Source organism: Setaria viridis, chromosome 5, assembly GCF_005286985.2.
Source record: "Setaria viridis chromosome 5, Setaria_viridis_v4.0, whole genome shotgun sequence".
Classification (NCBI taxonomy): domain Eukaryota; kingdom Viridiplantae; phylum Streptophyta; class Magnoliopsida; order Poales; family Poaceae; genus Setaria; species Setaria viridis.
In genome coordinates, this window is record NC_048267.2 from 29,180,542 (window position 1) to 29,206,421 (window position 25,880).

General features: G+C 46.0%; 3 protein-coding genes across 5 annotated transcripts; 2 read left to right on the forward strand and 1 right to left on the reverse strand.

Annotated features, from left to right (window-relative positions):
• The first annotated feature begins 1,074 nt into the window (after positions 1 to 1,074).
• On the forward strand, positions 1,075 to 3,881 carry LOC117859113 (uncharacterized). Its single transcript, XM_034742300.2, has 4 exons — positions 1,075 to 1,373; positions 2,012 to 2,330; positions 2,987 to 3,045; positions 3,327 to 3,881. Exons 1-4 carry the CDS (start codon positions 1,139 to 1,141, stop codon positions 3,365 to 3,367), a joined length of 654 nt encoding a protein of 217 aa, XP_034598191.1. The 5' UTR covers positions 1,075 to 1,138; the 3' UTR covers positions 3,368 to 3,881.
• Positions 3,882 to 12,621: 8,740 nt separating this feature from the next.
• LOC117857005 (uncharacterized) lies at positions 12,622 to 17,848 on the forward strand. 2 transcript variants are annotated; one of them, XM_034739474.2, is made up of 3 exons: positions 12,622 to 12,821; positions 14,508 to 14,579; positions 15,369 to 17,848. In XM_034739474.2, exon 3 carries the CDS (start codon positions 15,643 to 15,645, stop codon positions 17,587 to 17,589), a length of 1,947 nt encoding a protein of 648 aa, XP_034595365.1. In that variant the 5' UTR covers positions 12,622 to 12,821; positions 14,508 to 14,579; positions 15,369 to 15,642; the 3' UTR covers positions 17,590 to 17,848. The 2 variants fall into 2 exon arrangements, with proteins under 2 accessions (XP_034595365.1, XP_034595366.1); XM_034739475.2 differs by having other exon boundaries at positions 15,372 to 17,848.
• Positions 17,849 to 18,231: 383 nt separating this feature from the next.
• On the reverse strand, positions 18,232 to 23,396 carry LOC117857004 (disease resistance protein RGA4). 2 transcript variants are annotated; one of them, XM_034739471.2, is made up of 3 exons: positions 22,471 to 23,396; positions 20,107 to 22,242; positions 18,232 to 18,553 (listed from the first exon to the last, which is right to left on the reverse strand). In XM_034739471.2, the coding sequence occupies exons 1-2, from the start codon at positions 23,268 to 23,270 to the stop codon at positions 20,124 to 20,126; spliced, it is 2,919 nt and encodes a 972-aa protein (XP_034595362.1). In that variant the 5' UTR covers positions 23,271 to 23,396; the 3' UTR covers positions 18,232 to 18,553; positions 20,107 to 20,123. The 2 variants fall into 2 exon arrangements, with proteins under 2 accessions (XP_034595362.1, XP_072149711.1); XM_072293610.1 differs by lacking the exon at positions 18,232 to 18,553 and adding an exon at positions 18,565 to 19,695.
• Positions 23,397 to 25,880: the final 2,484 nt, after the last annotated feature.

Sequence of the window (25,880 nt, forward strand, 5' to 3'; positions counted from 1 at the left end):
TATACTTTTACCCTTATAAGATTTTAGTCGAGGAGCACTTTTGAAGAACTGCACAAAAAAGAGAAGAAAAGATACAATATTCTGTTCGACTTTCTCATCTGAAGATTTTAATCCTGATATTCATGCTTTTTTCTTTTGATGGATCATCGTCCTCCACTTGGTGGTGTGATAAATTAAACACAAGAAACCGAGGGTCTGATAGTAATGGTCGTAATAGGCTAAGAGAAGAGTTTGGGTTAGCACCATTGGTTGCAGAAGAAACAATCTTTGGTGGCGATCATGATATTTTTATTTGTTGCTTACTTTATTTGGTTTTGATTATTCCGTACTTTCATTGTTGGCATCTAAAATTGCAATTGGTCATGGCCATGAAAATCTTGATCTGGCGGAAAAGAGGAAGCAAAAGGCACATCAAGTTTGATAGGGGAGCGGAAGAAGGAAAAATCATGCACCATTGTGGTTATTTCTATGTACCTATCTAGCATCTATAAAATTTTCATTGTGGGTAAATTTGTATCGAACAATATACTAAATATTGTGTCCACGGAAGTCAATGGCAAATATAGCCTTACTTATTTCATTTGGCATGTTTACAATTATATACATTATATTTGTACCTCGAATAGTAGAAAATTATGTCCCTCTATCACTATTTCTTTCAAGGAAGATTTGTCTACAACTCAGATGTCCTTTTTTCAATCGGCCATTTATACTTCACGTCGCATAACGTCACATAATCTTTGATGTGACAGTGTTTCCTCTTAAACATTTTTTATGAAAATAACATAGCTTTTAGCAATAAATCCTCCTTCCTGTTTTTTTAAAACACATGCGTGCCGCATGTGCACTCAAGTAAAAAAACTCTATGGAAGTCTCTTTAAATATATTTAGTCAAGTCTATCGCTTCCCAGCAACGCGTATGTATGCATTGAGTATTTGAGTGCAATGAAAAACATAATGACAGAAAAATGATTGGTGTTAATGAAACACGGACCCAACAAAAAGCAGGCATTCGAGGCCCATCACTAACCTGAAGCCCACAGGCCAACCGTTCAACCCCCATCGTCCGTCCATCAGAGCCCGTCGTGTCTCTTCGTCAGTTCGCGTCTCCCCCAAATTTCTCCAAACTCGCTCGCCGATGGACCGGTTCCGGCCGCTCAGGCGGATCCAGGTGGAGCCCGAGCCAGCGGAGCCACCGGCGCCGGCTGCGGGAGCTGGCGGTGACGCGGAGGGGGATGAGTCGCCGGCGCCCGCGGCGGGGCTGCTCATGGGGGCCAAGGTGAGGCGCCGCGCGGCGGTGTACCGCGACTGCAAGGGCGACTACATCGGCGTCCCGAACGATCCCTGCCTCACCAAGATCCTCTCCAAGCAAGGTGCCGTTCCCTGACTCGCGTCCATATTGATCTCTTCGGCTAGTTTATCATTGGTAGACAATGGGTGCGATCTAGCTGGAGTTGAATTAGTTCGGTGGTTGTCGCGTCGTGTGGATCTGATGCGCTTGCCGGCGGTAAACATGTCTATGTTTTTGAGTTTATGCAATATTGGTAGTGTGGATGCTGCAGTGCTTCGGGAATTGCCCAGACACCAGACTCCATCGGCTTCGACCTCATACCAGGGTGAATGGGCCCGTGTGATTTTGATCTTACCTCTTATAACAGATTAATGTGGAGACTGAAGTTCCAACATGTAGCATTGGGCAATTCTACCAAGCACCCCGCTGACACCTTGCTCTAATGCTACTAAGTGCCGGATACTGCTGACATCAATATCATGCTTCTAGCCTTCTAGGTTACCAACATGCCTTATTGTGCATGCACAGATATGAAGAGCTACAATATATTGCATAATCCATATGTGGCATGCATATACTTATTTGTTACAACAAACGTGTAGTATCATGCAAACAATTGCCTTACATTAGCTATTCCTAGTACCATGCACAATCTCATGACCACTTGTTCATGTAGCTATCCTTATGCGAGTCTCTAAATAGATGCTCAATATATTACAGGGGACAATAAAGTTCTGTTTGCAGACAAGGTATTGAAGTTCACTCAATCAGGAAAAATGAAAAGACGCATCCTGGTGATCACGGATTTTGCTCTATACCTTGTTGATCCTGATGCCGATATATTAAAGAGGAGGATAGCACTTGCAGCCGTGGATAAGCTATGCATTAGCAATCTCAGTGATAACTTCTTTGCGATCATTGTGCCGACTGAGTACGATTGTTTAATGGCCAGCACTAGAAAGAAGGAAATTGTTGATGTCATAGTTAAGGCTATCAAGAGCACATCTGAGTATGAACCTGAGGTGGCTTCTGCTAACAGGTATGTTGTTTCTGTTGAACCCTTGACATGCCCTCTTCTAACAGCCATATAATCTGCTGTGAACAATTGCTTCTCAATCCGTGCAATCACCTAGTTTTTTGGGAGCTGCAGCTGCAGAGCTAGAAATCTTAGACCCTTCAAAATTCTGTATGTATCATTGATGCCGCAGGTAAAATGTGTGAAATGAGAACTAGCATTAAAATAGGAGAATAACAACTACAACGTGCCAATTGGGTTGCATCAATATATTTCACATCAACCACCAAAATCCAAGTAATTTTTTGAAACACCGCCCTGAACTGTTCTGCTAATATGCTTATCTTTACAGTACCTTCTACTGATTCAGGTAGTCTGTATGAGTCTCTACCATTTACTGTTCACCTGGCGACTAAGATTATAGTCTAGGCCCTTCTACATCAAGTTTTCAACAGTAGTTCACCCTATGCATTGCATACTGTATCAGCTGTAGTTGCTTAATGATCTTCACTGTTTGTAAGAATTCTTAGTATCATCTTTCATCTGAACTTTCTCACTGTTACGATTTGATAGTGGTGCTTGGTTAAAACTCCAAATTGACATCTTTGATGCCTGAAAACATCTACTGCTTTGTATTGCTGATGAATGCCAGTCCAATACCCAGCTTCTTCATCCTGCAGGTTTGAGTATCATGCAGCTGCTGAAGTGATTAAGGTGGTCGAATTTGAGGATGCTGACGGTATGTTTAATATTTTTTTCGACGAACGCATGTTTAACATTGACACTACACAGTGTAGATGCTATGAGCTATCCTTAAGCCATTTACTCAGTTATGTGGAAGAAGCTAATGCATTGCTCTTGTGAGCTAATAAAGAATCCTGCACATTTTGCCTCTTTGACCTATTTCTACATGTTTGATTTTGAGAAGGATGTATATATGCATTTCAGTCATATTTTTTTATTGGCGCGTAATTTGATTTTTCATTTGGTGTGTGCTCCATTTGCTGATTTTGTACACAGGAGGCATTAAAACCAGGATTACGAACAAGGAGAAGTCATGATTCAGAAAACCAGAACTCATGGATTGTTGTTCCCTGTAAACTGTATAGGTTTTCAGTTTCAAGCAGCTGTTATCTTCACATGTGTAGCATATACCATAAAGAGACAATTCTTTTGTTGTGGTTTGGTTTTTTACTAGAAAACTGCGTGCCAGCGATCCATTCTGTTAAACCCCTGGAGTGGGTTTGTGGATGTCCTTGTAAACTGGACAAGATCAGGCAAGTAGCGCTACTGCAAAACCTCTGGAGCCAATGGACTGCAGGCAAATCCTAGTGAACTGAGGTATTACACAAGCCTTGGCTCAGCCTTAGGTTTCAGGCACTGACACGCTTCAAAAAGCAAATACTATCAGCAAAGGGCAAGTGTGCATTTTAGCGATGGCTGTACCAATGTAACCTTTTTGACCAGATCAGGGGAGAAGTTCATTCTGAACATTACTTCTGTTTTATCATATTTTATGTTATTGTACATGCTATCAACAAATCAAGTAGTCTGCAACGTGCATTTTCTCTATCAGATACTTATTTGTATGCCCTGTCAAACTGCCGTTGTAATGGCACGACTGACCTTTCCTTTTGATCAACAATTGAACCGATTCATTCTTGTGTGCAATTATCTGATTATAATCGAGCTCCTCTTTCACCAATTATATATTTCGTGCAAGATTAGTCTCCCGTCCCCTATGATTTGCAATTTTTTTGGACCTCTTGTTGAAGGGTGTAATAACGCGACAGTAAACCTTTTGCTGACCACATTCAAAATATCGTTTCTTCATCGATGTCCATCACCTTTACATCCTCCTCGGAGGAAAGGAACACAAAATCCGGTGAATGGAACACGTCACGCACAGCCACAGGCCCTACCAACCGTAAGAGGAAGAGCAAGTGTGTATCTGTGCTTCTTCATGGTCACAGTGACAAGGATAGCCATCGGCACAATAGAGAATGCCACTCTTCATGCGTACTTGTAACCTCTGCTTTGCAAACATATACTGGCAAATCCAGCTTAATTACTTCCAATGGAAAATTGGATCCTACTTATACAATTTCTTCCCTTGTATTCATATGGAACAAAATGACTTTTCCTTGTTGGGTGTCCTTTTTCCCCCCTTGTTGGGTCTGGGAGAGGTGGTGCTTGGGGCGGGTGGGGGGGTCTTGTAAACACTCTAGCAGAGTTGTTACACAATAATTCCCTTGGGATTTGAATGCAAAAAAGCTGTTGTTATAGATCCGATTGAGGAAGTGGATCAACAATTCTAATGGAATGGGTGTGTTACTATATGAAATCTAGGAAAGGAAAGCAGCAGCATCAGATCCGAAGCATTAAAGAAGGGAGTATATCCTACATAGTAATAAAGCCACTAACCCGCCCACGCTGTGATAAAATAAAATTCACTAATAACCTTGTGGCCGTTGTGCTCACCTTCAGTCTGTAGACAAAATGACTGAAAAAGTTTATTGTATTTCCACCTTGAATACATGCAGGCACCGTGTCTGTCCACACAGCAGCCAGTACAGTACCTGGAAAGACCCTGCGCATTTACAGCTAAACACCAACACATTTCTCTGCCATTTCCAAATCTTTTAGACAAAACTGAGACTTTGGCACATGGTGAGCGAAAAGATTTTACATGTTCCAAATCTACTTTCCAACACGACAAGATCTAGATCGGTCGCTCTTTCCATCCAGCAGATTAAAATAGCCGCTCGTGCTGGCCTCGCGTTCCCTCTCACGTTAGCTTTACACAAAATGCAAAATGCCACACGGCTTCAGTGAAGGTGCGTGTGGTTCCTGATGCTATTTTTTTGTTTTGGTGTGTTCTTGTCGTGTAATAGGGTGTTTATCTTTGGGCTTTTTGGCCTATCATCTCTGATCCACCGGGGGGAGAGATATCCTAGGCATATTCTCTGGCTGGATTGGACAACCGTACAAAAAGAGGCAGCGTTTGAGCGTTGTTTTCAGTAATGCCAATGGGCGCTCGTGCCGAATGCAGTTTAGCATACGTGTTTTCCTTTTTATATTCATATATAAATGTCTTTGTGCACTAGTTTATTCATATTTTAATTTCAGAAGGTGGCTGAAGTTCTCAGAAAAGGCGAGGAAGAAACCAAAGACGACGAGGCTCAGAAACAACAACGCAACAACGTGTCTCCACTCTCCACATAAAGTAAAGCCGCTAATCAAAGAAGAGGCATCATCGCCATCAACTCCTTCACCACCTAACAAACACGAAAGCAATACAAACTAAAATAAAATGCGCACCAATAATGATGATGAACAAATACTTAGTACCTCGCTCGTGTATCAGGAAACGTTACTGATGGTACGCTAATGTATAATTTCTCATTAGCATACGTAATAACGTAATGCAATCTGTCATGCGCAGCTAGCTAGGATGAGTTAAATCCTTGCACGGAGTACTAAACATCCGAAAGTGACGCCAAGTTCCATCTCAGAAATGATGATGAAAACATCGAAACGCGCGGCGTATGAGCCCGTAGCTTGCTTAGATATTTGAGGATCATCTAGAAGAGGCATCGAAACGAGAATATGCGCTCCAGGAACACATTCCCTCCCTTGACGTGGATCCTCTGATTTTGGGGGTGCCTGCAACGGGGTCCTCTGATTTGGACGTGCCAAAAGGTGCATGGACACCAACGAAGGAGGAAATCAACCATCATGCTGCATGGTGGTGGTTCCACGTGTTGGATCGCTTTCATCGCCGTGCATGCTAACGGACACGCCGATGATAATTGATGAGATGATGCCGGCTCGGATCGGAGTAGTGTAAACCTTTTTTATTTTCAAAAATACACCCGAAGAATGTCTTTTATATATCTGATATTTATTAAGGAAACAATAGTAGTTAGTACAGAAGAAGGATAATTTGGTACAAAACCCTGAAGAACTTTCTGATCGTTTTCTTCCTTCGATTGCTTGCCACACATTATTGGAGGACTTTGATTACACGAAACAGCATGCTGAAACTACACCGTTTTGCAAGTTCTTAAACTTAAACCATGATATTCTTATCTAAATCTATAAATTCTCAAAATGAGGAGGACCTAGATCCTTAAGCCTTTAAAATGGTTGAGGTATATGCTTAATTTTAGAGTCTCTATGGGCCTAGATCTTTACTTTAAGAGGTTGCTATGGAAAAGACGAAAAGTGTGTAAGCCCCTAGTTCATTTCACTTCGAGTGGTTTTTCGTTAAAACAACAAAATCACGTGTGATACAAAGTATTTAATTGCATGCACCAACCAGTTAAACCCAAAAGCTTAAGCTGATAAGGAGAGGTGGAAAATTCACTTATACTTCAACGAGAAATAATACAAAGTTAACCTGCCCCCATTATACCACAAAAATATATGGCATCCATGATTCAAGACCACAACGTGAAAGTACAACTCGATGCCTACACACACTGTTGACATACCCCTCTTTATTTCCGTAGCGAATTATTCCGCGAATCAACACCCGATGACAGATTTGGTTCACATCCAAGAGCACAGCAAATTGACATGCTATTACCAGATCGGCTAACGGAATAATGTTTTCTCCTAGGCTAGCTTGTTTGTGTGATCGATCGGGCAGGAACAAGAACAGGATGAGATTATGATGCCCCTCAGCAAACAAAAGGTTTCTTTGTGTTGGTTTGATTTGATTCACGCCACGTACGTCACGCGCGCCTTATCGGATCAGCGCTAAGATTGACCTTTAACAAGCTGTCTCGTCGAGGCCCGGCCGGCATGGAGGAACAAGGAATTTGTTCGATAACCGGGAGAGGCATGCATGGCGAGAAAAGGGCGGCCCTCCGCGGCTGGACAACCACAGCCATAGATCGGCGTGGACGTGCGGTCACAACGGACGCTTGAAAACGACCTTACCTGCATTTGGCATTTTTGCAATCTATGCTTTTGGGTGTGTGCAGTGTTTGAATTAATATGCTTGAGACAGGCTCCTCCTTGATTCCGAAAAAAAATGTTGGCTATAATCATAATGAGTACGAATTGAGCGTAGCTCAGCTGGTAAAGTCCCTTGTGGTGGAACCTTCCCACCATGATTCGAGTCCTCAATTTGGCACTGGTGCTCGCATTTTTTTGAATTTATTCTAAGATTTAACTGGCGCTACTCTTTCAGTGGTAGGCGACGTGCCTGTCAACAGCGAGACGCCAGTGGTGACTTCGTCAATCTCAAGGATTTGCCGGCTCAGTCTTTTGGAGGTGCTTATAGGGGTAGGGTTGCGTGCGTGTGTTTGTAGGGGTGAGTGTACGTACATGTATGTGAGCGTCTGCGTCTGTACTGTGCGATTTGAAAAAAATAATCATAATGAGTTCTCCATACGATTTAAAATATAATTAGTTTCAACTTAAACTAAGACAAGAAATGATAACCATACTACCTTCGATTAATGGCAGTAGTCACACCACACTCTTAGGGCATCCTCAATGGACGTCGACATGCTCTCTACAAGGTTCCACGTAGGAAAGAGAATCGAGGAGAGAGAAGAAAATGTCGCTAGCCCTGGCGAGAGCCACTAGGCACACGCTCACATGCTAAGCGGGGCCACCAAATGTTTGCTCTCCTTCCTCGCGGCGGACAAGCTCGGGGGCAAGCGCGACGTGGCTTGGCTTGAGAGTGCGGAGATGGGGTCAGGGGAGGTGCAGCCGACAAGAGCGGGCGTGGGATCACTGCGGTCGGCGATCTCCTTGAAAAGGTGATGAGGCAAGCGGGTTGGGTGGCCTCCGGGGGGGGGGCGAATCTCAGCTTCGGCGCATTGGGTAGTGAAGCTCCGTCTCGGCGCGGCACCGCGCCTCTGCTCGGGCCGCCGGCGTGGGGGAGGACGGGCGGACGAGCGCCGACGGGGCCGGGGGTAGGGTGCACCACGCCCGGACGCAGGGCGCGGTAGCCGGCGAGGGGTGGCGGGTCCCGACGCAGGGGACGACGGGCGAGCGCCGACACGGTCAGGGGTAGGGTGCGGCGTGGTCGAACATTGGGTGCTGCGGTTCGACTGGGGGTAGGGAGCAGTGCGGCCGACGTCGGGTGCAGCGGCCAACAAGGTGCGGCTGGCGGCGAGCACGCAAGCTGACGCGGGTGTAGGGGCGCGCCGCCTTGGCAAGCACGGCAGTGATGCCATGGCTGAGGGAAGAGGCGTGAGAGAAGGAAAGGAGGAGAGGATAAGGTTGGAAGTTAATATGCGGACCCCACGTAAAGTCTTGCTATAGCAAGATTATTGAACAGGTATTCTACATAACGTGTTATATCCTACATGGACACTGTTACAGAGAGCACCTTACTAAGACATTGCGGGTGCCCTTACTCGTTACTAGCTGGTAGCTCAACAGATTAAGAGAAAGTAAGAAGAAAGAAAGATACGGAAGTCTAAATGACTGATATTTCACAAGTCCTACATCTGATGCGCATGAAAAATTGGAATAAATCAAGCAATGCATGAGTGTGAACGTGCTACGACATTGTTAGGTGTTCACTGTCTCCGATTTTGTCGAGGGTAAGAGTAGATTCTCGGAGCCTGCAGAGAGAACAGTTTTAGAGGAAGAAGGACTAGCAGCAGTGGTGGTTTGAGGGCGGGGCGCGGCGAGGCAACGTGAACCGATAGTCGTGGGTAGAGGAGGCGACAACAGTCACCGAATTAGTACAGTTGGGCGGTGGGAGTTGAGTTGGTGAGGATATGGTGATCATCAAGCTGTCGAGGACGTAGGTGGCTACGAGAGCAATGTGAACTTGTTGTAATAAAAAGGGACGGATAGAGGTTGTTGGGGGATTGGGGATATGGTGATCATGAAGCCATTGAAGATGTAGGCGGGTGCGAGAGCAACATGCAAAATGAGCTTATCGCCGTAAAAAGGGGAATGATAGAGGTTGAAGAAACAATCTAGGCTGCTGATTCAAAACCAATGGTCGAGAGGTGTTGCCTGATTTGTTTTTCGAGATGCAACGCATGATAGGTAACTAGTTTCATATTTTAAAGAGTATAAAATCTAAATCTAGATATGGCAACAAGAACCACCGCATTAGTACGGTTGGAGGGTGGGGGTTAGGAGGGGGATACGGTGATCATAAAACCGCCGAGGACGTAGGTGGCTGGCAAGAGCAATGTACAAAATGATTTTGTCATGGGAAAAAAAAGGAATGGGCGGAAGTCCAAGGCTAGGTTGTTGCCGGTTGGATTCAAACCCAGCTATCGAGAGGCGTCGCCTTTTATTTTAGATGAACTACAATAAATAGCCACTCCCTCCGTTTCAAATTATAGATTATTTTGACTTTTTAGATTTATATATATTATTATGCATCTAGATACTGTGTATAAAAAATTAAACTGACCTGTAAATTGAGACGGAGGAGGGATGGAACGCAAGGAGTAGTTTCATATTTTAAAGAGTATAAAATCTAGCATTTTTTTCACCGATTGGTGCTGATTGCTGAAGCATTTTTCGCAGCGAGAGGCACGAGGCCGTGTCCACAGATCCAGAGACACGGCGCACAAGCCCAACAGTGGACAAACGTGCGACAAAGCAAAAGGTTAAACAAAACAAAGGGGCAAAAACGAGAAAACGAAACAAAATAGTACGCCACGAGCGCCAGAACGTGGGGCCCCCGGCGGCGGCCGCGGCGCGCACCGGCCGGCACCGCACCACGGACGGTGGCGAGCCGCTGCGGTGCCGCCTACGTGGGCCCCTCCCAATCCCCACGACGACGCGGCGCCCGAGGCGAGAGGCCGGCCCTCTCCCCTCCCGCCGCGTGGCTAGTTTACTTGCGGTGCTCCTACTGACGTGTGGGTCCACGGGGCGGACCGGGCCCCGCGGTGGGCAACGTGCGCGCCCGTGTGGTGCTGTGCTGTCCTCGGCACACGCGGCTGCTCGACGGCTTTTGGTTTTCGAGGGTCGAGGGGATAAAAGCGCTAGCGTCACACGCCCATCGTCCCAACTCCCAAATCCTACGCGTGACGCCGCTGCTGCCATAGCGCAGCGCGGGTGCACCTGGATGGGTGACGCTCGTTCGAAGGGAGAGGATGAAAACACGGCCAGGTTCAATGGATCGTGCCGCCTTTGTTCTTTGCTGGTCATCGCCTAGAGTATAGCATGTACCGAAAGGGTGTGTTTATAGTAGCCGGAGGACCTTCGTCCGTCACTCCATCTTATTTTCGGGTAGTGATAATTTTGCTTCCAACCTGCTCTAATTATTATTGATTTATGCTATTTCTGAAATAACAAGTGTGACCAAGAGAGAGTATATCATCCACACCTTTTAAAAGCATCTCTGAGAGTGTCAAAAGAAATAATCCCAAAATATTGATTTTGAGACCATGCCGCTAGCTGTTGATCGACACCCGACCTCGGTGCTAGCTCTCATTTGCGCACGGCGGCAAAGCGGCAGGATACGGTGAGCACGACAATAATAGCAACGGTGCTAGTACGACGCTGAAATAGGAGGTAACGTAACTGCAAGTTGCGACGTGAGAAAAATAGAGCGTATGGACAACCGAATGCGCAGAGATGGCGCATGCAATGAATTTGATGCGGGATCGGCGTGGAATTGTATATTGGGAGCGTTGAAGGGTGGAAATCTGGCTTCGTAAGGGACGTATTTTGGACAAATATAAATATTGGGAGCTGCTTTGGGAAGTGTTGGAATATAATACATCTATCTAATATTAAAGTGCGGTTGTTTTTTCCAATCGTCGTGGTTGTTTTGCAAAAAAGTTTCTCAATTTTTTTGTAATCAACCTGCAGTCCTTAGAATATGTCTTGATGATTTTACAAAAAGGTCCCCAAACTTTACTGCAATTGACCCGGGGTTCAGCCTTTGCTCCTGTTCTTTTATCCCGCCCACACAGCGCGCTCGCCGGCGGCGGTGCGGGACGCGCGCCACCGCTCCGTCGCTCGCGTGGTCAACCCTCCTCATGCTCACCACGCACTACTGCCGCTCACCCGGGACCTCACACCCCTCTCTCAATAACGTCCATCCCCTTCAGATCCTGAACTAAGGCCTCCACATCTAGCAATTGGGAGCTCGATTTTGCACTTGATTGGAATGATTTGAAGTGGATTATAGAAGGGAGGTGGATGGAAACGAGAAGAAGAGGAGAACGCACTCCTGCTCATGGCGGCCAGAGGCGTTGTGGCCTAGCGCTCGAAGTGGGAATGAGGCTAGGCACGGAAGACGAGCGCTTGCCTGGGCGACACGAAGACGTCAAGATGCGCAATGCGTGGGCGACGGCGAGGATGGGGCAAGATGCGAGTGATGCTGATGGACGAAGAGGCAGCGACTGGCTGGATGACGATGAGTACGGGGGAAATCGAATGAATGGATAGAGCGGAGATTAAGCGGTGAATTTTTTTATTTCCATGTATGGGTCCCATGTAATAAACATATGACATCAAACCACCCACAAATATCTTTTACTACTACACTTGCAAAGAGAGGACTACTAGGGATAACACACCAACATATTGTGAAGCGAAGTCAATGTATTAGGAACAAGCAAATAACAACATGAGAGAAAGTAAGGACCCGTAACAACGCAAGGGCATTTCTGCTAGTTATTTATAATGCCCAAAACCTGATTTTTGGTAATGGGTTTGACACTTTTGAATAAACAACTCGTCTAGTTTATTAAAGAAAGCAGGAGTCCCAAAGACAAACAAGAATTTATCGGAACAAAATTCTAACTAGTTTAAATATATATGGGAATCATAATGATTTTTATCATAATAAAGCATCGTTTTTAGCGAATCAGGATAGTGCATAAAAATCAACACCAACTGACCGAATAAGATAGGTAGGCAATATGGCAAATAACAAATGTAGTGATGGGGCTTTGGATATTGTGTTGAAATTTTACATCATTATTGTTATAACTAAATCTAGAGCTCACAAGCCTGCCAAATTGTCCATCTATAAAAATCTCTAACAAAGAAGAGGAAATAGAGATGGCATGGAAATATCACGTTTCAAAGGTCCTAACCCCTGACAGGAGCCACCGTTACACTTGTATAGTATATGCAGCAATAGTCCAGATTAACGACACTATACAGAAGGAGTGACGATCGCATCTAGACAACACGTCGAGCCAGGTGGGCGTGGCAACCCAATGCAGCGCATGTGCAGGTACATCGCCCTTTCCCCCCCACTCCTCCTTTGGCGTCCCACTCGAGTCCAGTAGGTGGGTGAGCAGCGGCGGGGCGGGGGCGGTGTGGCCTCAGCGATTTGCCTTTTTTAGCGCCCCCGCTTGCGTTCTCGGTTTTTCTCCTCCTCTTCCCACGACCGCTTCCCTGCCTCTCCTTCCTACAGAGCCGTGGGCGCTGTTCGCGGCGGCGCGCCTCTCGCCTCCTCCCGCGCGCAACGGCCTCCCTCCTCAAAAACCCTAGCGACTCGGCCGCCGCGCGATTTGGATCGTGCCCGGGGCCGCTCGCCTCTCCCGCCGTCCAGTCCAGGTGCGTCGGCTGTCCAATTCTCTCTCGCTCTCTTCTCCGCACGCTGTCGATTGTGTGTTGTTTCGGCCGTTCGGTGCGGTGCTGGGCCGCCGCGGCGTAGGAGCTTGCGTCGGTTGCGGTCTCGAATCTGCGCGTATAGGTATAGGCCGTTTCGGGCGCTTGTGGGTTCATTCCTTGCCGAAAGAATCACTGTTTGTTTTTGTGAAAAAAAAATCACTGTTTCTGGCCGTCTGTTCAGTGCAAAACGAAGCGAGATTTTCGATTTCGGTTTTCCATCCTGTGATTTTGCGGACCTAGAACTCTCACAGTTCTTCTGGGTTCGATTGGCAAGTTTTTCTTAATAAAAAAGGAATTCTGGTGTCTTTGCTTGTTTTTTTTTGTTGAATGGTCTGTATGCCGCTCCCTTCGGCGTGATGCGGCTTTTTGCCCCCTTTTGTGTGAGCCTATGTTCGGGTTGCGCAATTTGGTGGTAGGAGGTCTCACCATCCATCAATTTGTTGGTCTGCCCCTTTTCTCGTCGCTGAGATTGCTTTTCTAGGATCAATCGGTGTATGGCGCGTGAATTTCATTTGATTTCTGGACGGCTTTTTACCCTAGATTCGTCTCTTTGTTGGGTTGCTTTTGTTAGCTTAGTGAAGAAACTGGAGACCTTCTCACTTGAGACTTTCTCTCACTCATTTTGTAAGTGTTCCTCATTTGCTTGCCGGAGGACAATTGTATTAGTATGGTACCTACGGTAGTTATTATAGGATAAAGTGAGCATTTGCTTGTCTGTATATTGCATTTTCTAGGCAAGGGGGATATACATTCGGTTAGAATCAGTACTGTTTTTCTCCTAAACGCTAAGTGCAAATCCGTATGCATCTTTTGGTACCATATGGTCTAGAATACATTCCATCACATATGGAGTTTTGGTGAGTTGTTCAATTTTCATGGATAATACACTGGTTAGTTCCTGATTAATTATCTTATAATTGGAATACTTAATGCGTGATGAATTCCAAGCAATTCCTACTTGTTTTTAAATATTTGGTTTAATATTGGGTACAGGCCTTTCTAACAACTTTTAGCATGGCATATTTTTTAACCAATAAAATGTTGTTCCAGATTTGCCAAAATGATATGTACAATATCACTGATGCTAGTGGCATACTGGCATCTAGTGCTAAGGTTTAGTGGTCTACTAAGCACTTCCAAACTCTCGATAAGTGTACTGGAGCATTTACTTGAAAAAGAATATAAGTATCAAATTGAAAATAGAAACAGTTAGGTTCCTAGGACTTCCGTACTCTTGCAATTAGCTGTGGTTAGTATCTGAAATTTGACTTAGATATTTGCTGTCACATAGAACTATTCTTTTTTTTATGTGGCTTATAATTTCTGTGTGTAAAAAGAATACACGTATCAAATTGAAAATAAAAACAGCTCGGTTCCTAGGACTTCTGTATTCTTGTAACTAGCTGTGGTTAGTATCTGAAATTTGACTTAGATATCTGCTGTCGCATAGAGCTATTCTTTTTTATGTGGCTATAATTTCTGTGTTTTAAAAGGCCAGCAAGTTTGCCAATTCGTGTTTTTTGTTGACTACAAATAGATGATCAAGAGAAGTTTGATGCTTAATATGATTCCAAATTCAATTCTCTATTTGATAATCGAAATCTTATGAAGACTGATATGTTTTTGCAGGATTGTTGATACCGGCTTTGTTCCTTCTGTTATTTGAAGTTGTTCAACCTGAATAGAGCCCTGCTTTATTTGGTACCATTCATAATCTTTGATACCTTTAATTACGTACTCCTAATTAACAAGATTTTAGTCTTGCTGCTGCAAATTATTAGATGTATTGTTTCTTAATCATGAATTCTTATTATACATGAACCTGAGGTATAGGCTAAATTTCCCTCTGGACGGTTTTCCAAGATCCTTGCTATTGACTAAGATATAGCTACAAACTCGAATTTTACGTGTTCATCTACCAGCGGAGATTTATTTTCTCCTCATTTGACATGGCATATATGCATTTGATCTTTGCAATTTTAAGGTTTCATGAAAGTGGTACTGTTAGACTTGCAATGTTGTTATAAAAACACTTAAATTATATTGGTCAATAATATTTTGGCAATGTATGATTACATAAAAATAGTAGTTAGACCGTTAGACTTAGAGTTAAGAATACAAGCTCATCTAGTATACAGACTGCAATGTCCAAATGGGCATTGAAATATCAGGGGAGGCAGCATATTCATAGGTTTACTAGCATCAGTTTTATTCTGAAGGTTCTCTATATGTAACAACTCTGTTTGAAGATAAGTGAGCAGTGGATTTGACTGCTTATTGAACACTAATAGTCAGGTATCGTTCTAGGATCTATCAATCAGAAATCCATGATTTCTAATTTGACTAGATTCTTGCTCTGTTTGGATGCTGATATCATTTTCCTTTGTTATTTATCCCTTGATGTTAACTTTTAGTTGGAGATCTCATATTTCCAGTCCTTTTGCTGCATAGTTTGTAATTGTGATTGACTGAATTTTTCTTATTGACCAGCAGGATTATTAGAGTTCATTTGGCCTGAATGCCACAACTGGGACTTTTCACCTAGAAACTGAGGCTAAGTTCACAACTTCATCAGACCCTTTCATACATAGAAAGTGGCGAGACATGGATCGTGATGATGTAGCTGGTTTTGTCAGTGGAGGTTGCTCGGAGTCCTGACTTTCTAACCCAGTACATGGTAGTAGGGTCATGAGTTGTGATACCCAGAAGACAATTGGTTCTTTTCATTTTCTAGTTGGTTTGCATTTGACGTTCCTCAATTGGAATGGACAAAACTACTCGAGACCTTGAGTTTGGTAGTGATATCAACTCCTTGAAGTCTTACTGCTATTGGAGCACAGCTGAAGATACGGCTCTGCACAAAGATAGCACACCAGATTCCACAGCATATTCCAGCTTTTCTATTTCTAACTCAAAAGCGTCGAAAAGGAAGCAAGGTGCCATGGCTGGAGTGAAAGGTACTGGAAACCCTTTACTTACTCTGGGTCTAGGCTGCTCACCAAGTTCCTCTGATAACAGCAAGCTAAGTTCTGGCACTGCTTGTGTAATGTCTTCATCTTTGTTGAAGGATATTGATGATGAGTCATCAGTAGACCTTGGTCTTAACCTTGGGTTTTATGTTAGCAATGATATCGCACCCTGCCAACAGAAATCCCATGGTGTTAAAAATGCGCCATTGACAAACTCGTCTAAACTGGATCTTCAGTTGAGTTTATCTACTGGTTCGCCTGAATCAGTTATCATTGATTCAAATATGATGTCACCAAATTGCTTGGAGATGCCAATGACCAACTCCTCCCCAGCCATTGTAGGAGAAGGATCGGTACCGCGTAATTGGATTTTTGATCATTCAGTTGTTTCGTCATCATATGCTTCTGAAGCAACATGTTCCTTTCCATTTCCGAAGAAAACTGATGAAGGCAATCCCTCTGCACCTTCTCCTGTTATATCTTCAGCTATGTTTACAAGTGTGAAAAGTCCGGGTGCCTCTACTTCTGAGACAACTAATCCCCAATTGCGCAGCAGTAACACTAAAAGCTGTCAGTTCCCAGGATGTATGAAAGGAGCAAGAGGGGCATCAGGGCGTTGCATAGCCCATGGTGGTGGTAGGCGTTGCCAGAAACCTGGTTGCCAGAAGGGCGCTGAAGGGAGGACGATCTATTGCAAGGCCCATGGTGGAGGCAGGAGATGCCAATTTCTTGGGTGTACAAAGAGTGCTGAAGGGCGCACAGACCACTGCATAGCTCATGGTGGTGGTCATCGCTGCAGTCATGAAGGTTGCTCCCGAGCTGCTCGTGGAAAATCTGGCTTGTGCATCAAGCATGGTGGTGGCAAAAGGTGTCAGAAGGAGAACTGCACCAAAAGTGCAGAAGGTCATTCTGGTCTCTGCATCGCGCATGGTGGTGGAAGGCGGTGTCAGTTTCCAGATTGCACAAAAGGTGCTCAGGGAAGCACAAAGTTCTGCAAGGCGCATGGTGGAGGAAAGCGCTGCACATTCTTGGGATGCACCAGAGGGGCTGAAGGTAGCACTGCATTTTGCAAGGGCCACGGCGGAGGCAAGCGCTGCGCCTTTCAGGGTGGCAGTGTGTGCCCAAAGAGTGTGCATGGTGGTACTCAGTATTGTGTTGCCCACGGTGGTGGGAAAAGGTGTGCTAGCTCTGGCTGCACTAAGAGTGCTAGAGGGCGCACAGATTACTGTGTGCGCCATGGAGGTGGCAAGAGATGCAAGTCTGAGGGCTGCACCAAGAGTGCGCAGGGGAGCACTGATTTCTGTAAGGCTCATGGAGGAGGTAAACGCTGCTCATGGGGTCAGGCAGACGCGACCTTTGGTATTGGCGTACAGCAATGCGATAGGTTTGTTCGGAGCAAGACTGGTCTCTGCTCAGCTCACAGCGCTTTAGTCCAGGACCACTGTGTTCATGGTGGTGGTACATTAGGTCCTGCTATCCACCAGTTTGCGATGAATGCCAAACCTACTGAGATGAAAGTTGCTGCAGTGAAGGGAGATCCACATGAGGAGACGATCCTTGGTGGTCCTCTTCGAAATGGTGCTGTTCATCCTTCTGCCCCGGCCCAGCCTATGACCAATGATCCGCTGCCAGAGGGCAGAGTCCATGGTGGCGGGCTGTTGGCTTTGCTTTCGCGGGGCGGAAGCAGTACAAGCGCTGGTGGCTCAGAGAATTGTGCTTTAGGCAAGATTGCGTGGATGTGATGGTATCAGGTTCTCCAAGAAATTGGCTGCCTGCAGTTTTGATCAGTTCCCAGAGTTTGTGCTGTGGTGGATTGAGTCAGCCTTTCAGATTCCTCCAGTTGTGTTGCTCTTGTTCGGGTTTGATAGGATCTACCCAGGACGTGTACTATGAAAATAAGAGGGTAGCTCTTAGACCATGGGGTTGATGTATTGTCTGTTATTGTAATTACTTGTTGCTGAAATGTTGTTCTTTGTGTTTATGCAATCCGGTATTTTAGTAGCCTTGTTTGGACTAGATTTTACCATTGGGATTTTTTTTTGCTTCGGTCTGAATAATTTGTGTTTTTAGCTGCTTTTTCTGCTGCGAAGCTTTTATTTTGGTGCTTCGCCCTGTCATCTCAAATCCGGTAGGAAGAGATGTAGCGCCCGCTGCTCGTGATGATTGTTGATTGCATTCCCAGAGGCATTTTCCAGAATCTTCACTGGAAAATACATGACCCTTCTTGCTTGGCTTTGCTTTGTTGGTCCCCTATTGTGTAAGTGTTCAGGCTTAGTACTGAAATTTTGTAATAATGAACAGGCCATAAGCTTTTGATTTCTAATCGACTTCCCTGATAAAGTAACCTTTTGAAAATATAGTGAAATTATATGGAAGCTGACGGATGAAGCAGCAATAAGGTACATGCAGTACCTAGCTAAAATTTATTCTCTACACATGTTCAATGTTGCCACATGAACACAAAAAGATTGTAGGACCGAACTCGTGTTCCCCCACTTAATGTTAAAGGTTTTTGAATGTAGTTGATATGGTTGGAGTCTCCCAGAACAAGAACAGGATGTTGCTGCCACAACACTCAATCATAACTGTAAGAGGAACTTATTTTTAGTAGACCCTAAAATTGCACTTCAGCATCTTCTTGGTCACCCGTTTCACAAAGCAGCATCTTCTGGGTCCAAATTAGCACTCTCAGTTCTGCCCCTGCAACTACAGCAAGTAGCAAAAGATGTCAATCCCCGTACAACTGCAACATAACAGTTCATCTTAAAGAAATAGATTGCGCTAAAATCTCCTAGGCATCTGATAGAAATCCCCTCTTGTCATTGCGTAGGTACAAGAGGAAAGAAAAACTATGGCGGGCCGCCTAGCACTCACGAAATCAGTATTAACATCACAGGCGGTATACCTCCTGTCGGCAATGGAGGCCCCCAAAGAGGTGATGAAGGAAATTGATGCAAAGCGCAAGAAGTTCTTTTGGGCAGGGGCAGCGACATTAACAGGGGGAAAATGCAAAGTGAATTGGCAAAGGTCCGCCCGACCGACAAGACTGGGGGAGTAGGTATTTTAAACATCTCCAAGTTTGCAAGAGGACTGAGGCTCAAGTGGCTGTGGCACGAGTGGAAAGCAGAAGATAAGCTTTGGGTAGGCTCCGAGGTTCCGTGTAATAACACGGATAGAAAATTATTTGCGGTATGTACACGCATCGTCGTAGGCGATGGAGCAAAAACTTCCTTCTGGAATAGCGCCTGGGTTCAAGGCCAAAGGCCAAAGGACATAGCGCCAAGTATTTTCTCCATTTTAAAAAGAAAGAACATGAGTTTACGTGATGCGCTCCACAACCGAACTTGGATCCGGGACATCAACATACACCACAGTAGTTTCTCTGTGCAACACTTCCGAATACGTCCTTCTGTGGCAAGTCGTACAATAGGTAGCCCTACGCCCGGGTGTCCAAGATGAAATCACTTGGAAGCTTACTGCAGATGGTAACTACTCCGCAAAATCTGCTTACGCCGCACAGTTCATTGGTTCGGCATCCACCAACTTTGACGGCTTGATTTGGAAAATATGGGCCCCTAGAACTGCAAAACCTTTTCCTGGCTCGCAATCCAAAATTCGCTTTGGACTGCTGACAGACTTTAGAAAAGGGGATGGCCAAATCCACCTACCTGCCCACTATGTCGGAGATCACAAGAATCGGCGCTACACCTTTTCGCCGAATGCCAGGTTACAACAAGAATCTGGGCCATGGTGGCGGACTGGTTATCGGCACCAGCAATCCACCCAAGGGCTTGGCAACAGGCCGATACGCTGCACCACTGGTGGTTGATGAGAGCAGGAGCAAATTCCTGCTCCAAGAGAGGCATGCGAACTTTGATTAGGACAATCTGGAGGGAAAGGAATATGAGAATATTTAACAGCAAGGAGTCTTCTGTCAATATGATTTTTGAGAGGATCAAAGACGAGGCCACCGTGTGGATTATGGCGGGAGCGAAACATCTCTCCGCTCTAATGGTGCGATGCTGATTGCGACTGAGTTCATAGTGTTGCTTTATATTATTTTATTCTTCTGGCTCAATTTTGCCTCATGTCATTTCATTTTTAATTCATTGTATTTATCCAGTCTGGATTCCTTCTTTTTAATATAATCGGCAGCTCTCCTACAATCGGCAGCTCTCCTGCCAGGTTCGTTTCAAAAAAAGAGGAAAGAAAAACCGAATCGAGCACACAATTATTGAGAAGATGTGTTGGCTACTAACCAATTTATGCCGTCCGCCTAGCTAGGTGTCGCGGTCCTTGCTCTCAAGTGGGGATTAGCCTTCCTGGAACTGAAAAACCAGAGATCGCCAACCTTCCGTTTCCTGTGCACGACAGAGGCCTCAGATCCACTGTCAACCTGCATCTGATTTTCAGCTTCAGGAGATGTTGCCGCGGGGGTGTGGGAAATCTCTCTAGTCTGACCTCCCATCTGCACCTGATCAATCTCTTCTTTCGTCTTGACAAGGCAGATCCTAGGCCGCCTCGGATGCTTCTTTGCAGCTTCTTTCCACTCCTTTCTTGTTTCTTCACTCACTGCATCATCAAGAGCTACCTCCTTAATACGCCCGAGGCGCTCGATTCTTGCGCCACAAAGGCCATTCAGATCTTTACACAGCAGCCAGAGCGACTCGAGGTGTGGCAGAGCTCCCTCCTGGTTCTCTAGGCGGGTCAGGGATCGCACCACGACGCATAGGCGCCGGAGGGCTTTGAGCTCCCCTTGTTCTATGACGAAGTCCAGCTCACTTGTGATCAGTTTGAGGTAATGCAAGGAACGCACGTTGCTCAGTGCAGCAAGAACATTCCCGCTCAGCTGACCAGAGGACGAAAGGCACAGCTCAGTGACACTGCCTAGCTTGGTGACGAACAGAGGCAGGCTGCGTAGCTCGCCCTGTAGCTTCAGCGAGCTGAGGTAGCAGGGGTTCTCTTCCAGGTTAAAATCCAGAAAGTCTTGCGAGCATCCCTCGAAATTCAGGGAGAGTGTGGGAGCATCGTTCACGTCGGTGCCTCTCTGGATGAACTCCTGTATGGGGCTCGAAAGGTGAGAGAAGCAGCTGTTACTGCCATCCGCAGTGGAAAGGCACCGTAATTTCAGCTTCGTCAATCTGGTCATATGTCTCATGAGTTGCGGAAACTCTGTGCTCTGGTCGGCGACAAATCCTGCTAGCGTCTCCAAGCTGCTTTTCTTTGACAGGAAGGACTGTAGGTTTCTCATTTCTTGGCGTACATCTGGGAGCCTAAACACCCCAAGCAGATGAATCAAACTTGGAAGCTTTATGGCTTCTATGGGCATGGCAATAATCTGCGTCTTCGCTCTTCTTACGTCGAGCGTCTCCAGAAACTTGAGATTTGAGATCTCTTTCGGAAGCGCTGTAATGTTGCCCCCGAGGCTTAGATACCTGAGCATCAACAGGTTGGATAACTTCTTGACATGCTCATCCTTCAAGGCTTCGCATTCTTCTAGATCCAAGACTCGCAGCAGCTCATATTTGGAAAATTCCACAATATGCATACCTGCTTCTCCGAAGATTGTCAGAGATCGAACAAGGGAAAAATCAACGTTTGAGTTTATTTTGTCCCTTGTAGCACCTTTGCGATGTAAGGAAAGGCGGCGGATCTTATCCGGTAGGCCAGCTTGATCATATAGTGACGTGATGAAATTCTCACGAATGGACTTCTGCAGAATGAACTCGAGCATCATGCCGTGAGTTTGGCATGTCTTTGCCTCTGTGTTGTTGCTGATACCAATGGGCTTGATGATACTCCGGTCTGTGAGCGCCTTGAAATTATCGGTAGCAACATCCATGGCACTACGTCGATGGTCTGCTTCGACGAATCCTTCAGCTAACCATCGTCTTATCAGGCATTTCCTCTTGATCGGATGGCCACTTGGGAAAATGCTCAAATATAGCAAGCAGGCCTTGAGAGCATGGCCAGGAAGGCTGGAGTAGTTTTGGAGAAGGACATGCTTCAGCCTTGCCAATGTCTCCTCGTTCTCCACATGTTCGCCCATGTAGCGGCACAAATTTGCACATCCTGCCGGTGTCATCTGGCACTTGCTCAGCAAGAGCTGGGCGGTGGTAACAAGAGCAAGGGGTAGACCATCACATTTCTTCATGACCTGCTCTGCAGGTGCATAATCTTTCCAGGAGGTTTGTTTGAAGAATAACTCCCTTGATTGTTTGTCGTTAAGAGTTCTCATGACGTAAACATGGCCACCATCGGCGCTGCAGGCGTTTGCAATGGAGTGAATAGCCGTGGTCACGATCACTCTGCTGCTCACGCCCATGTCTTTGGGGAAGGCGTTTTTAATGGTGTTCCAGTATTCTGTCCGCATATCATCGATAACAATGAAGAACCTTGAGAAAAGAAGAGAACATGTTTAATTAGACAGCCATAGTTCTGACATAATAATTAGTAGCAAATGGGGGCAGGTAAACATACTGTAGCTGAACTATTACCATGAAATTAAAGGGGAAAAGGATGAAATGAGGGCGCAAAGCCATGCGTCCATTGCCAATTTACCACTAATGTGTTCAGAAGAAAATAACAAACTGTCCAAAGGGAACGCGTTGTCAATTTCTTACCTTTTGAACTTGAGGCATTCGACGAGGTCATCACAGCTGCCATCATGAACTTGCATGCCAACCTGAACTTGCCGGAGGATCTCCTTGAGAACATCCCCCGCGCCCTTCTGCGATGCACGAACCCAAACCCGTGGGTTGTAGTCGTATTCCTCGCCGACGGCGACACTGTCGTACACTTGTCTTGCAAGAACAGTCTTGCCTAAACCACCAAAGCCAACAATGGATATCACCTTGAGCCGATTTGGCTGGTCTTCGTCTTCCCGCATCAGCTCCAGAACCTCATCCCGGGGCGCATCCATGCCCACGAGCTCATCTGCGGGGGTGAGCGTGTTAGATGCCACGAAGGTGGATGCAGATGCCTCCGAGGTGCTGGATTGGCTGCCGCTGGTATAAAGCTCTCTGAGCTTGGATGCCTCCTCTGACTTCCTCCTGAGCTCCCGGATCTCGGCGGCGAACTTGGTGCGGACGGACATCGTCTTCATCTGGTGACCTTTCTGACGGAGCGACGACGCGCCGGGCTCACGAGTCACGCGGTGCAAGAAGCGGTCGATGCTATCCTCGATGCTGTAAGCCAAGTCGCGCACGCCTTGGATCCAGATCCTCTGCACGTCGCTGATACGACCATTCCCCCACGAGCTCCGCTCGTGGTCCTCGATGGCAGCGGCGATCATGTTGAGCTCCTTTCGGATGTACTGGATCTCATGCTCCAGGGTCCGCCGTAGCTCATGATTTCCTTGTAGAAACGCGAAGATCTTCGGCGCTAGCGTCTTGAGGACAGCGCTCACCAGCGCAGTCTCCATGCCGCCGCTGCTGCAGGTGCTTTGATTGATCAATACTGCTTCGTCCTTCTCAAGGAATTTTTTGGGTGGAACAAAATGGTGAGATGCCGTGGCATGGCGGAGAGGACGGAGCCAGGTATGCGGCTCCATCACACGGAACAAAACGCCAGGGCCTGTTTGGATGACACCCCGTATGTTCGGACGCTAATTAGGAGAAGTAAATATAAGCTAATTATAAAACTAATTGCAGAACCCTATACTAATTCGCGAGACGAATATATTAAATCTAATTAATCCATCATTAGCAAATGGTTACTGTAGCACCACATTATCGAATCATTGACTAATTAGGCTTAATAGATTCGTCTCACGAATTAGACTCCATCTGTGTAATTAGTTTTATAACTAGCCTATATTTAATACTCCTAATTAGTATCTAAACATCCACTGTGACATGTCCTAAAGTTTAGGACATGTCATCCAAACAGGCCCAAATATTCTTTCTGATCCAGTCATTGCATTGCCCCTGCCACCACGAACCCCCTAAGTCAACCCTCTATGATTGGTTTTTAAAATAGTCCATCAACCTGTGCCAAAATATTAGATACCGCGTACACCAATACACGGTTGGTAATGCAAATGTATATTTTAGATTAGATTTACTATATTAATAATTTTGAAATAGGTAATATAGAATGGTTGAATATACGATTCCATTGCCTACCACCAACTAAACTGACACAACACTCCCCATGTTGTTACACCTCCAAGCCCCATGCAACTGCACAACCATCCAACCACCCACCTTGTCCCATCCTCTCGTCTCGCCGCCACCGAAAGCCCGTGCGGCTGTGAGGACAATGACCGCAGAGCCCTTAGCAGGTGGGCTTCCTAGGGGAGCGCAGGCCCCTTCCTCCCGTGCTTGTGCCCACCGATGGATAGAGTCAACAGCAGCGCGACGGGCTAGATCCACACCGAGGGAGGACGGATCTGATGACTCCGTGTCAAGATCCGACCGCTTGGGCCAACGGCTAAGCTTGGTGGCCGGTAGCTATGCAGGCGGCTGTAGCAGTGGAGTGCTGGTGGCTGCGGCGCGGAGCAATGAGATGGCCAGGCGATGGCCACGAGAGGGTGCGGAGGTGGCCGCACAACGGTGAGGGAAAAGCAGCAGCCCAGTGGGAGCCGCACATATCTATGGCGATAGCGGCACAGTGCAAGAAGGCAGGTGGTGGCCGGGGTGGTGCGTCGGTAGTGGGGATGTCGGGCAGTCAAGTGGTGTGCTGAGGTACCAACCTTTAACTTGGCGACTGCTGCAACTTCATCCCTCACGGCAAGGATATCTGCTATTGGCAGTCAATTTCGTACGATTTTGACTGCTGATGAGTTCCACTAGTTTTAGTAAATATTTGATCTCAGGAACTCACCCGACGAATTTGAGCAGAAAAGGGTGAAGTGGTCTAGCTCCAAGAGATCCCCACTACGATGCAATAACAACTACCATCTAGTAGCAATTAGGAGCATCCACACGAAGGACGGTGCCCAGTGGCACACAACCTAGGCTGGCTGGCCCCCTCCTTTGTCATCGCAACTCCTCCCTTGGCAGGTGTGTCACCCAACAGCCACAACTACCGCCAAACATCTGACCCCTGAAAGCTATAAATACCCTCCTAGACCTCTCACTTCACACACAACATTGAGTATGTCGGCTCATCTCCAACTATATTGCCTTGGAGGAATGAAGCTTTATTGAGTTATGTTCCTCATCTCTCGTCGGTAACTCGCTTGCCTTACTCTTTACTTTAGATTCTTGCTTTACTTACCTTCTAATCTGCGGGATCCCTTGTCGGTGTAGGTAGCAAGTTCTACTTATTTGCGATTGCTCTCTGGCTAAGTACACGGTAGGGGTAAGTGACTAGATTTCTTAGGCATGGTGTTCAAACTTGATTAGTTACGTTGGATTGTGTCCTATCACATGAAACTATGGGGTAAGGGGGCAGGTGGTGTTACTCCTGTCCATCCTTTGTAGTCCACTATGTATGGGTGAGCAACCCCCTTTCTCACTTCTTTCCGTAGTTGCTTTCTTAAGAACCTTGAAGTAGATCGAGTCCATAAGCTACAAATTATTTGGGTAATTAGCTAGCTAGCTGACGTTAGACCCTCTACTGTACACCCTTTTTTGCTCCTGTTGTTCCAGTCGAACTTGTTTCTTGAGCTAATATCTCTTATCCTTCCATGGATTCGATATACCCAGGTTTACTCCCTAGTGAAAGCTACATCAATATGCATGTGCTTGCGGATTTATCTGTATAATAGGCTAAGGACTTCCAACACCGGCGGTGTGCCTGACGTTGTTGCCCGCAGTGGGCGAGGAAGGGATGCATGTAGCGTCTGTGATTGAGGCGCACCCGAATCAAGCCCAAGATACCAATCTGTTAATCCTACTTGTTCTAACTATTGATTTGCACAACTAATTTTGGTACTTGGAAAAAGAGATTTCTACAAATGGATCTTCTCAGTAGTCATGATGGAGAGGAAAGAACATGGTAGGTGTCATCAAACTTGTCCTACATGAAGCGGGTGATAATGGTCGTCTTATCCACACCCAGGTTGCCCAGAATCACAAGCTTGTAC